Source organism: Nerophis lumbriciformis, linkage group LG29 (genome assembly GCF_033978685.3).
Source record: "Nerophis lumbriciformis linkage group LG29, RoL_Nlum_v2.1, whole genome shotgun sequence".
In the NCBI taxonomy this organism is placed as follows: domain Eukaryota; kingdom Metazoa; phylum Chordata; class Actinopteri; order Syngnathiformes; family Syngnathidae; genus Nerophis; species Nerophis lumbriciformis.
Genome location: NC_084576.2, coordinates 4,046,643 through 4,058,867, shown reverse-complemented (window position 1 = coordinate 4,058,867; position 12,225 = coordinate 4,046,643). Strand labels below are relative to the sequence as shown.

The 12,225-nt window shown below is 45.4% G+C and overlaps 2 protein-coding genes across 3 annotated transcripts; one reads left to right on the top strand and one right to left on the bottom strand.

Annotated features, from left to right (window-relative positions):
• The first annotated feature begins 580 nt into the window (after positions 1–580).
• On the top strand, positions 581–2,882 carry fbxo34 (F-box protein 34). Its single transcript, XM_061925183.1, has 3 exons — positions 581–792; positions 1,091–1,185; positions 1,248–2,882. Exon 3 carries the CDS (start codon positions 1,255–1,257, stop codon positions 2,650–2,652), a length of 1,398 nt encoding a protein of 465 aa, XP_061781167.1. The 5' UTR covers positions 581–792; positions 1,091–1,185; positions 1,248–1,254; the 3' UTR covers positions 2,653–2,882.
• jmjd7 (jumonji domain containing 7) lies at positions 2,845–11,767 on the bottom strand. Of its 2 annotated transcripts, none has more exons than XM_061925184.2 (9): positions 11,524–11,767; positions 5,721–5,874; positions 5,512–5,650; positions 3,743–3,857; positions 3,610–3,666; positions 3,449–3,544; positions 3,305–3,381; positions 3,087–3,246; positions 2,845–3,016 (listed from the first exon to the last, which is right to left on the bottom strand). In XM_061925184.2, exons 1-9 carry the CDS (start codon positions 11,570–11,572, stop codon positions 2,907–2,909), a joined length of 957 nt encoding a protein of 318 aa, XP_061781168.1. In that variant the 5' UTR covers positions 11,573–11,767; the 3' UTR covers positions 2,845–2,906. The 2 variants fall into 2 exon arrangements, with proteins under 2 accessions (XP_061781168.1, XP_072767942.1); XM_072911841.1 differs by lacking the exon at positions 11,524–11,767 and adding an exon at positions 7,668–8,370 and having other exon boundaries at positions 5,721–5,904.
• Positions 11,768–12,225: the final 458 nt, after the last annotated feature.

Genomic DNA, 12,225 nt, shown 5'->3' with positions numbered 1-12,225 from the left:
GATTGTCGTGTGATTGCAATGTGATGGTTGTGTAATTGTAGTGTGATGTTGTGTAATTGTATGGTGATGGTTCTGTGATTGTCGTATCATTGTTGTGATTGTTGTGTAACTATTCTGATTGTTGTGTGATGATTGTGTGATGGTCGCGTGATTGCAATGTGATGGTTGTGTAATTATAGTGTGATTTTCATGTAATTGCCGTGTGATTGTTGTGTGATGGTTGTGTGACTGGTGTGTGATGGTTGTGTAATTTTCATGTAATAGTTGTGTGGCTCGTGTGTGATTGTTGTGTGATGGTTGGTTGGTTGGAATTTATTTGGAACATGAATACAAATTGATACATCACATATTTTTATTTCTCTTTACAGCATGTTTGAAAAGGAGTAGGAAGAAGCAAAGCTTATTCAACCCTACACCTTTTCCACTTCCTATCAATGAAAGGCACGTGTGTTATTTGTGTGATTTGTGTGACACTCAAGCTGTGTTGCTGCATCAAGATCGTGACATACTGCCACGTCACCTTTGCCCCGCCAGGGGGCGCCGCAACACATTGGAACCGAATGGCTGTAGCTGTTCTTAAAATAGACGATCTTGGACCGGCCGGTGACGTCACGACGCCGCTCCTCCAGCTGGACGTCAGTCAGCGTTTGAGACTTAACTTTTTACTCCGCCATGTTTCACAAATTAAAGACATCGAATTAAATTCCGAGGCGTTAAATCAGCCGCTGAGAAGAGTTGCAACGGGAGATTAGTCGATGTCAGAGGCGTTCGGAACTCGAACATTAACCTCAGGTGAGCTCGAGTGTCGTCTTCTTCCGCCTGTTAGCTTCTGCTGCTAAAGCAGCAAATGTTGCGCGGGTGCTTTTACTCAAACCTGACTTTGCCTTCGACGCCATGTTTCCTCATGCAGCTAGCCTCGATGCTAACCCGTTAGCCAGGTGTTTTCATACTAGTTAGCGTCGAGCTAGCGAACCCCGGAAGTGTGTTTATGTCTTTAGCTCCTCGTGGGGGTCACGTGACAACGAGCTAGCAAGCGAACACTGCCTTGTTTTCCTGGTTTGCTCCATTTCATGACCTTTGAACCCTGCAGGTCGCTGCGCTTCTCTTGTCAGAGATGTGACGAGCTGTCAATCAAGCCAGGCCACGCCCCCTCTCACCATCAGGCAGTCAAGGCACAGTGTGGAGGTAAAGCTCGCCCCCTCGCCATCATGCACTCTTCCAAGTCAACTTCAACTTCCTGTCCACAGGGCCGCCATGCACGTGACGCTCATGCGCTCAGACTTTGGTCTGGACCCGCCCAGCGCCGTTAACCATGCCATCAGCGCCACGGGAGCGTCGCCCGGCCTGAGAGCTCGGCCGCCATGTTGTCTCACTTCCTCCTCGCCAGCGGCTGAGGACGGCGCAGCCCTGCTGGACATGTGGGCTGTCATCAAGCCGGGACACGTCCGCGAGAAGATCGCCATCTTCACTGAGGAGGCGGGAGAACGAAACCACGCCTCCTTTTTGGGGACTGCGCGGGCCGGAAAGGTGAAGGGACGCTGGCAGGAAAATGGTGACGCCAAGCGGCGGAGGAGGTCTGCAGACAGCCAGAACCTCCCAGAGGACCTGGGAAGCTCCGCCCACGTTCTGGCAAGTGGGCGTGGCGATGTTGAGGGGGTGGAGCGCAAGGTGTCTGTGGGCGAGATGGTGGCGTTCCTGGAACGGCGAGCAAGTGTGCACCAGGCAGACTCCAAACCCCTGCTCGCGCTCCACAAGAGCTTTGCAGCCCCGCCCCCTCAGGACAAAGGGGAGGAGCCAGAGTGCGTCAAGGTGTCGGACATGGTGGCCAAGCTGGAGTCCGAGTGTCTGCGGTGCAGGACCGAGGGGGGCGTGTCCAGAAGCAACAGCCTGAGGTCAGTGGGGCGTGTCCTCCTTGCCAGTGCCCACCATTTCCCCGCCCCCTCACCGTGTCCGTCAGGGGCCTCGGCTCTGGCCACACCCTCCTTCCGGCCGTCAGGTGGGAGTCCTGAGGCCTCGCCCTCGCTGGCTGAGGAGGCGGAACCTCTTCCTGGATTATTGTTTCTATCTCCGCCCGCGACGAGCACTCATTTAGGCACCGACACAGATTTGACTTTTGGCTCCAGCACCCCCCCTCCCCAGCCCCGTAGTGTCTGTGCTCTGAGCGGCAGCGTGACACGGCGCTCCTCGACATCACTCGACTTCCTGGAGCTGCGCCAGCAACTCCGCCAGCTTCTGGAGCCTCCGCCCACGGCGCCACTGTCTGCACTGCCGGCGGACGTGCTGGTGGGCATCTTCGCGCTGCTGCCCACACGCACGCTGGCAGCACTCAAGTGCACGTGTCGCTACTTCAAGTCCATCATCAACAGCTACGCCGTCCGCCCCGCCGACGCGCTGTGGGTGTCGGATCCCCGTTACCGCGACGACCCCTGCAAGCGCTGCAAGCGGCGCTACGTGCGCGGCGACACGTCGCTTTGTCGCTGGCACCATAAGCCGTACTGCCAGCCGCTGCCCTACGGCCCCGGGTACTGGATGTGTTGCCACGGCACCCACAGGGGTGCGCCGGGGTGCAAACTGGGTCTCCATGACAACCGCTGGGTGCCTGCCTTCCACAGCATCAACGTTCCCTTTTGCCGCGGGAACGGCGGTGACTAAGCTGTTTTCGCTTTGCGCCACAAACTCAACTTTTTACATTTTTTTTTAATCGGCCCAAAGGGAAGGGTCTCAGGCAGGATCCTTCCCCATCAAGCAGGTGGGCGGGGCCTTCGCCAGATAGACTTCCTGTGCACCTTGTTTGTGTTTACTTTTCCGGTTGCCGTGGAGATGATAAACATTGAAAGAGGAAGATTGAAAAACCAAAAGTTTGCTTTAATAAAGAGCTTTTTTATCACTTCCTGTTTGCCTCTTGCTCACTTCCTGTTTGCCTCACATGCAGGTGGTGATATGAGCTGCGACAGCGCGTCCACCAGCTGGAAGTAGTTGTACTTGACGTCAAAGTCCATGTCGTACCAGAAGTTGACTGCAACACAACAAGGGACGTTAGGTGACATGCCAGGTGACACGTCAGGTGACCCGTGGGCGTGCAGTACCTGCCATGCAGCCGTGCGTCTGCCGCACGTGGTGGAACCACAGCGAGGGCAGGTATAGGATCTCCCCGGCCTTCACACTACAGTGCAGCGGCCGCGCTCTTCGGTACATGGGGTAGCGCTCCAGGTCGGGGTCCAGCGGGTCCAGGGGGATCCAGGGCACCTAGTGAAATGGGGTAGATGATGTGAGGGCGGAGCCTAACACGTATATGCCAACCTACCTTCTCACAGTCAGTCTGGTCCACCGCCGCAAAGTCGCCGTCGTCTTGCTGGCAGTAAACCGCGGGCTGGTAGAGGCCTGGCGACAGACACACGGTTGCCATGGCTACAGGAGGCGGGGCCAGCATGCGCGGTCACTACAGTACCGTAAGGGAGGAAGGGTCGCTCTGTAGGCGGCAGCAGGATGAAGTTCTTCTGTCCAGAAACGACACAGTAGACGTTCTCATAAGGATCTTTGTGCACTGAAACAGGAAGTGCCAGACTTTAGCGCTATGTCCCCGCCGCCGGACAGGAAGTCGGGGCTTACGTGACGTGACGGCATCTGCTTCGCCCAGCCAGAAATTGACGGCGTCTGGTAACTTTCCTGAACGCAGAAGAAGAAAAGGTCAGCTTGGCCGCCCGATGAGAAGACGCGGCATCAAACGACGCCGAGTGCTCACCCAGCGCCGTACTCATCCACGGCACGTGCGCTTCCACGTCGCCTGTCAGCTCAGGAAGTTCGTCCAGCAGGTTGGAACACTGCTTTTGGACGTAAAAGACTCCACGCCGCTTCACCTGCCGCCAAACAGGAAGTGACGTACATATAAAGCCAAAACCGGAAGTGATGTACATCCATCCATCCATTTTCTACCGCTTGTCCCTTTTGGGGGTCGCGGGGGGTGCTGGAGTCTATCTCAGCTGCACAAGCAAAAACAGGAAGTGATGTACATATAAAGCGAAAACAGGAAGTTAATTACTTATACAGCAAAACAAGAAGTGATGTACATATGAAGCGAAAAGAGGAAGTGATGTACATATAAAGCGAAAACAGGAAGTGAAGTACTTATACAGCAAAACAGGAAGTGAAGTACTTATATAGCGAAACAGGAAGTGATGTACATATAAAGCGAAAACAGGAAGTGAAGTACTTATACAGCAAAACAGGAAGTGAAGTACTTATATAGCGAAACAGGAAGTGATGTACATATAAAGCGAAAACAGGAAGTGAAGTACTTATACAGCAAAACAGGAAGTGAAGTACTTATATAGCGAAACAGGAAGTGATGTACATATAAAGCGAAAACAGGAAGTTAATTACTTATACAGCAAAACAAGAAGTGATGTACATATGAAGCGAAAAGAGGAAGTGATGTACATATAAAGCGAAAACAGGAAGTGAAGTACTTATACAGCAAAACAGGAAGTGAAGTACTTATATAGCGAAACAGGAAGTGAAGTACTTATATAGCGAAACAGGAAGTGATGTACATATAAAGCGAAAACAGGAAGTGAAGTACTTATACAGCAAAACAGGAAGTGAAGTACTTATACAGCAAAACAGGAAGTGAAGTACTTATACAGCAAAACAGGAAGTGAAGTACTTATATAGCGAAACAGGAAGTGATGTACATATAAAGCGAAAACAGGAAGTGAAGTACTTATACAGCAAAACAGGAAGTGAAGTACTTATATAGCGAAACAGGAAGTGATGTACATATAAAGCGAAAACAGGAAGTTAATTACTTATACAGCAAAACAAGAAGTGATGTACATATGAAGCGAAAAGAGGAAGTGATGTACATATAAAGCGAAAACAGGAAGTGAAGTACTTATACAGCAAAACAGGAAGTGAAGTACTTATAGCGAAACAGGAAGTGATGTACATATAAAGCGAAAACAGGAAGTGAAGTACTTATACAGCAAAACAGGAAGTGAAGTACTTATATAGCGAAACAGGAAGTGATGTACATATAAAGCGAAAACAGGAAGTGAAGTACTTATACAGCAAAACAGGAAGTGAAGTACTTATATAGCGAAACAGGAAGTGATGTACATATAAAGCGAAAACAGGAAGTGAAGTACTTATACAGCAAAACAGGAAGTGAAGTACTTATATAGCGAAACAGGAAGTGATGTACATATAAAGCGAAAACAGGAAGTTAATTACTTATACAGCAAAACAAGAAGTGATGTACATATGAAGCGAAAAGAGGAAGTGATGTACATATAAAGCGAAAACAGGAAGTGAAGTACTTATACAGCAAAACAGGAAGTGAAGTACTTATAGCGAAACAGGAAGTGATGTACATATAAAGCGAAAACAGGAAGTGAAGTACTTATACAGCAAAACAGGAAGTGAAGTACTTATATAGCGAAACAGGAAGTGATGTACATATGAAGCCAAACAGGAAGTAATGTGTGTTGCTGCCATGGGCCGTGCCCCTCCCACCTTGCCTTCCAGGACATCCAGCACGGAGGAAACGGTCATGTGACGTTCTTCCGGCATCACGAAGCGATCGCCTCTCACGGCGTCGGCGTAACCGTCGGGAGTCACCGCCACACTGATGACCTTTGACCCCACCTTTTCCCTGCGGAGAAAGAAACGGTAAGCCTGGTGGCGGCAAGTGGGGGGAGGGGGTTATAGGCCGAGCTTTTTGCCTCAGGTACGTCGGCGTCCACCTGGACAAGGCCGGCCAATGGTTGAGAGCGTTTCGGATGATGCAGGGTTTGTTTGTACCAATCCAGTCGCGGTAGAAGGTCAGTGGGTCAGGTGGGCCGTCCACGTGAGGTACCGATTGGCTCAGGTACAAATCTGAAAGATGCTGTTTTAACTGCACAGTACCAGAGGTGGGACCAAGTCATTGTTTTGCAAGTCACAAGTAAGTCTCAAGTCTTTGCCCTCAAGTCCGAGTCAAGTCCCGAGTCAAGACAGGCAAGCCCCGAGTCAAGTCCAAAGTCAAGACTGGAAAGTCTCAAGTCAAGTCCTAAGTCCTGCATTTTGAGTTTCGAGTCCTTTCAAGTCCTTTTAACCACAGACTAATATATTAACACAGATTGTGTATGCTTTTCAAACGCTGTATTTATTTATTAAAACAAGTGCATTTTAAATTGCAGGAAAGAAAATTGTGCTGACATTGCACTTTATAATAGCACTATTAACCAGTCATTTTAAACATTAACTCATTCCTTTACAGAACAAACACATTGAAAAATAAAGTGCAAATGTACTTATTTGTACAAAAGTGTTAACATTGAAAAAACATGACATATACGTGAACATAACAAAAAAGTTGTATTTTTTATATGTCAGGGCCCTATGCTGCATTGCATTTGCAAAAGACCAAATTAGCCAAGAGTCTGTCAGTCATTTGTGCACGATGGGGGCGTAGTATGATGCCACCATGGCTGAAAACTCGCTCCACTGGAGCACTGGAGGCAGGCACTGCCAAGACTCTCATGGCCACTCGGAACAGTGAAGGAAGAGTCTTCATGTTCAATGCCCAGAACAAAAGGGGGGAGAGAGTTGTTTTGGGTTGGTGCACTACTTGTAAGTGTATCTTGTGTTTTTTATGTTGATTTAATTAAAAAAAGAAAAAAAAAAAAATTATTTCTTGTGCGGCCCGATACCAATCGATCCACGGACCAGTACCGGGCCGCGGCCCGGTGGTTGGGGACCACTGAGGTAAACAACCAACAGTATGTCAGAAAGCTAGCTAAAACGGTACACATATTCATAATATAGTATACATTTTAACTGACCTTTATTTTACTATTTTTGTCTTTTTTTAGGTGGCTAAAATACGCGATGCTGCTGACCGCCGTCTAACGTTACGTGTGATATATTGACTAACGTAACCCTGCTTAAAAAAAATCACTGAACAAAAAGTATGAATAAGGTAGTGAACTGCAACAGATTCCCGTGTTTGCAATAACGTTATAACGTTAGCAGTGAGTTTACAGCCTCACTGATTTAACTACACAGCAAATAAAAGTCACGTTACTTAGCCAATAAACGTTATCTTACATTCAAAACTTACCGTTCTTTGTGCAACTTCAAATGCCGGACGAAGTTGGAAGTTGTTGCCTCTCCATCAGTCATTTTCGAACCGCATGTGTTGCATACTGCAAACCGTTTTGTGTTGACCACCTCGTAATTTTTATACCCAAACAAAATTATTTTAGGTATCATTTTTTGTTCACTGGCGTGTGGTTTGGACATGTCTTCTTCGTTGGTTGTCCTGCAATTTGATTGGATGAATGCTGTGTGATGAAAACAAAGTAGATCTAATTTGATTGGCTGTTGTACTGAGACCACACCAGCTGACACACGCAACGCTGATAGACAAGTACACAATGAAAAATACGGAGCGCTCCCGAATAACTTTTTCATCTTTGGGTTTTGGGGAAAGTAGCAAGTCATGTCAAGTCATGTCAATTCAAAAGGCTCAAGTCCAAGTGAAGTCACAAGTCATTGATGTTAAAGTCTAAGTCGAGTTGCAAGTCTTTTTACATTTTGTCAAGTCGAGTCTAAAGTCATCAAATTCATGACTCGAGTCTGACTCGAGTCCAAGTCATGTGACTCGAGTCCACACCTCTGCACAGTACTAACATTCATGTTAGCAGTACTACGCTGATATTACCACCAAGTTTCACCCAAACAATACACAAATATAAAGAAGAAACGTAATATAGTTATGATGTTCTGGCTACTTAAGAGCCATATCGTGGTTAGAGTTTTTGAAATTATTCTGTTTTAAAGTATTTTTATTGATACATTTTTAAAAAAGCGTGTAGGGTGGTGCGTCACATCCGGGTTGTGACGTCACATGCATACACTTAAGAGTTTGTTCGAGTTCGTTGGAGAATAGATCGAAAACTTTGTGCTGTACTTTGTGTGTTTATTGCGCAAACTTGTGTTTATATAAGATCTGATTGGGGAATGTCGTTGTTAAATGGAGAAAGACCTCAATGTATTCATGTTAGGTATTGTGCACGTGCAGTACTCTAACTAACAGAGGTGTGGACTCGAGTCACATGACTTGGACTCGAGTCAGACTCGAGTCATGAATTTGATGACTTTAGACTCGACTTGACAAAATGTAAAAAGACTTGCAACTCGACTTAGACTTTAACATCAATGACTTGTGACTTCACTTGGACTTGAGCCTTTTGAATTGACATGACTTGACATGACTTGCTACTTTCCCCAAAACCCAAAGATGAAAAAGTTATTCGGGAGCGCTCCGTATTTTTCATTGTGTACTTGTCTATCAGCGTTGCGTGTGTCAGCTGGTGTGGTCTCAGTACAACAGCCAATCAAATTAGATCTACTTTGTTTTCATCACACAGCATTCATCCAATCAAATTGCAGGACAACCAACGAAGAAGACATGTCCAAACCACACGCCAGTGAACAAAAAATGATACCTAAAATTATTTTGTTTGGGTATAAAAATTACGAGGTGGTCAACACAAAACGGTTTGCAGTATGCAAAACACATGCGGTTCGAAAATTACTGATGGAGAGGCAACAACTTCCAACTTCGTCCGGCATTTGAAGTTGCACAAAGAACGGTAAGTTTTGAATGTAAGATAACGTTTATTGGCTAAGTAACGTGACTTTTATTTGCTGTGTAGTTAAATCAGTGAGGCTGTAAACTCACTGCTAACGTTATAACGTTATTGCAAACACGGGAATCTGTTGCAGTTCACTACCTTATTCATACTTTTTGTTCAGTGATTTTTTTAAGCAGGGTTACGTTAGTCAATATATCACACGTAACGTTAGACGGCGGTCAGCAGCACCGCGTATTTTAGCCACCTAAAAAAAGACAAAAATAGTAAAATAAAGGTCAGTTAAAATGTATACTATATTATGAATAAGTGTACAGTTTTAGCTAGCTTTCTGACATACTGTTGGTTGTTTACCTCAGTGGTCCCCAACCACCGGGCCGCGGCCCGCTACTGGTCCGTGGATCGATTGGTATCGGGCCGCACAAGAAATATATATATATTTTTTTTCTTTTTTTAATTAAATCAACATAAAAAACACAAGATACACTTACAAGTAGTGCACCAACCCAAAACAACTCTCTCCCCCCTTTTGTTCTGGGCATTGAACATGAAGACTCTTCCTTCACTGTTCCGAGTGGCCATGAGAGTCTTGGCAGTGCCTGCCTCCAGTGCTCCAGTGGAGCGAGTTTTCAGCCATGGTGGCATCATACTACGCCCCCATCGTGCACAAATGACTGACAGACTCTTGGCTAATTTGGTCTTTTGCAAATGCAATGCAGCATAGGGCCCTGACATATAAAAAGTACAACTTTTTTTGTTATGTTCACGTATATGTCATGTTTTTTCAATGTTAACACTTTTGTACAAATAAGTACATTTGCACTTTATTTTTCAATGTGTTTGTTCTGTAAAGGAATGAGTTAATGTTTAAAATGACTGGTTAATAGTGCTATTATAAAGTGCAATGTCAGCACAATTTTCTTTCCTGCAATTTAAAATGCACTTGTTTTAATAAATAAATACAGCGTTTGAAAAGCATACACAATCTGTGTTAATATATTAGTCTGTGGTTAAAAGGACTTGAAAGGACTCGAAACTCAAAATGCAGGACTTAGGACTTGACTTAAGACTTTCCAGTCTTGACTTTGGACTTGACTCGGAGCTTGCCTGTCTTGACTCGGACTTGAGGGCAAAGACTTGAGACTTACTTGTGACTTGCAAAACAATGACTTGGTCCCACCTCTGCTAACTAATACTACACTAAGTAAAGGTGTTCGTAGTAAGAAGCAATATACAGGTAAAAGCCAGTAAATTAGAATATTTTGAAAAACTTGATTTATTTCAGTAATTGCATTCAAAAGGTGTAACTTGTACATTATATTTATTCATTGCACACAGACTGATGCATTCAAATGTTTATTTCATTTAATTTTGATGATTTGAAGTGGCAACAAATGAAAATCCAAAATTCCGTGTGTCACAAAATTAGAATATTACTTAAGGCTAATACAAAAAAGGGATTTTTAGAAATGTTGGCCAACTGAAAAGTATGAAAATGAAAAATATGAGCATGTACAATACTCAATACTTGGTTGGAGCTCCTTTTGCCTCAATTACTGCGTTAATGCGGCGTGGCATGGAGTCGATGAGTTTCTGGCACTGCTCAGGTGTTATGAGAGCCCAGGTTGCTCTGATAGTGGCCTTCAACTCTTCTGCGTTTTTGGGTCTGGCATTCTGCATCTTCCTTTTCACAATACCCCACAGATTTTCTATGGGGCTAAGGTCAGGGGAGTTGGCGGGCCAATTTAGAACAGAAATACCATGGTCCGTAAACCAGGCACGGGTAGATTTTGCGCTGTGTGCAGGCGCCAAGTCCTGTTGGAACTTGAAATCTCCATCTCCATAGAGCAGGTCAGCAGCAGGAAGCATGAAGTGCTCTAAAACTTGCTGGTAGACGGCTGCGTTGACCCTGGATCTCAGGAAACAGAGTGGACCGACACCAGCAGATGACATGGCACCCCAAACCATCACCCAACCATGCAAATTTTGCATTTCCTTTGGAAATCGAGGTCCCAGAGTCTGGAGGAAGACAGGAGAGGCACAGGATCCACGTTGCCTGAAGTCTAGTGTAAAGTTTCCACCATCAGTGATGGTTTGGGGTGCCATGTCATCTGCTGGTGTCGGTCCACTCTGTTTCCTGAGATCCAGGGTCAACGCAGCCGTCTACCAGCAAGTTTTAGAGCACTTCATGCTTCCTGCTGCTGACCTGCTCTATGGAGATGGAGATTTCAAGTTCCAACAGGACTTGGCGCCTGCACACAGCGCAAAATCTACCCGTGCCTGGTTTACGGACCATGGTATTTCTGTTCTAAATTGGCCCGCCAACTCCCCTGACCTTAGCCCCATAGAAAATCTGTGGGGTATTGTGAAAAGGAAGATGCAGAATGCCAGACCCAAAAACGCAGAAGAGTTGAAGGCCACTATCAGAGCAACCTGGGCTCTCATAACACCTGAGCAGTGCCAGAAACTCATCGACTCCATGCCACGCCGCATTAACGCAGTAATTGAGGCAAAAGGAGCTCCAACCAAGTATTGAGTATTGTACATGCTCATATTTTTCATTTTCATACTTTTCAGTTGGCCAACATTTCTAAAAATCCCTTTTTTGTATTAGCCTTAAGTAATATTCTAATTTTGTGACACACGGAATTTTGGATTTTCATTTGTTGCCACTTCAAATCATCAAAATTAAATGAAATAAACATTTGAATGCATCAGTCTGTGTGCAATGAATAAATATAATGTACAAGTTACACCTTTTGAATGCAATTACTGAAATAAATCAAGTTTTTCAAAATATTCTAATTTACTGGCTTTTACCTGTATATATACTAATTAGTGCTGATAGTAGCGGGATGAATAAAGTATTATTGTTAGTAATATTCACCATGAGCCTCCAGTGAGAAGTCCGCCAGTCGTTCTTCAACAGCGTCCATCTCGTTTGTTTACTGATCAATACATGAGGTGGTGATCAATAAGCACCACTGGGGATTCACTACCATACAGGTGTATTTGTTGATCAACATGACGTGGTGATCAATAAATTAACGATCAAAAAAGCACCGCCCGAGCTTCACTCTCGTGCGGGATTTGTTTACGGTCAAACTGCGCCTGCGCACGGCCGCCTTGGCTGCCTCACTTCCGGCATGGCGCGCCTCTTGCTGGCGGGAGGCTGAAGTGCGTGTGACGACACATTCTGTTTTAAACTTTGCGGAAAGACGCAGACGAGCATGGATGAAAATTTATGAAGATGACTAAATGAATGAAAACTGTTATTTCGTACCAATCAATTAACTACTTTGTCATGAATTGATTAACGTGGACCCCTAATTAAACAAGTTGAAAAACTTATATACTATATACTAGTGATGGGTTGATGAGGCGTCATGAAGCGTTTCGACACATTGCAAAACTGTATTGATACTGTGTCGATACTGTGTCACTAAATACTGACATCTGCTGGACATTAAAAATCCCTACAGGCAACCTATGGACCGACTCAACTGACACTGATTTTATGACCTAGTACAGTGGTTCTCAAATGGGGGTACGCGTAACCCTGGGGGTACTTGAAGGTATGCCAAGGGGT

Coding starts and splice junctions, on each gene's coding strand:
- fbxo34 (XM_061925183.1), top strand. CDS start 1,255: ATGCACGTGACGCTCATGCGCTCAGACTTTGGTCTGGACCCGCCCAGC.
- jmjd7 (XM_061925184.2), bottom strand. CDS start 11,572: ATGGACGCTGTTGAAGAACGACTGGCGGACTTCTCACTGGAGGCTCAT. Junction 5,651..5,720: donor TGGACGCCGACGTACCTGAG/GCAAAAAGCTCG, acceptor CTTTCTCCGCAG/GGAAAAGGTGGGGTCAAAGG. Junction 3,247..3,304: donor ACCAGACTGACTGTGAGAAG/GTAGGTTGGCAT, acceptor CCATTTCACTAG/GTGCCCTGGATCCCCCTGGA.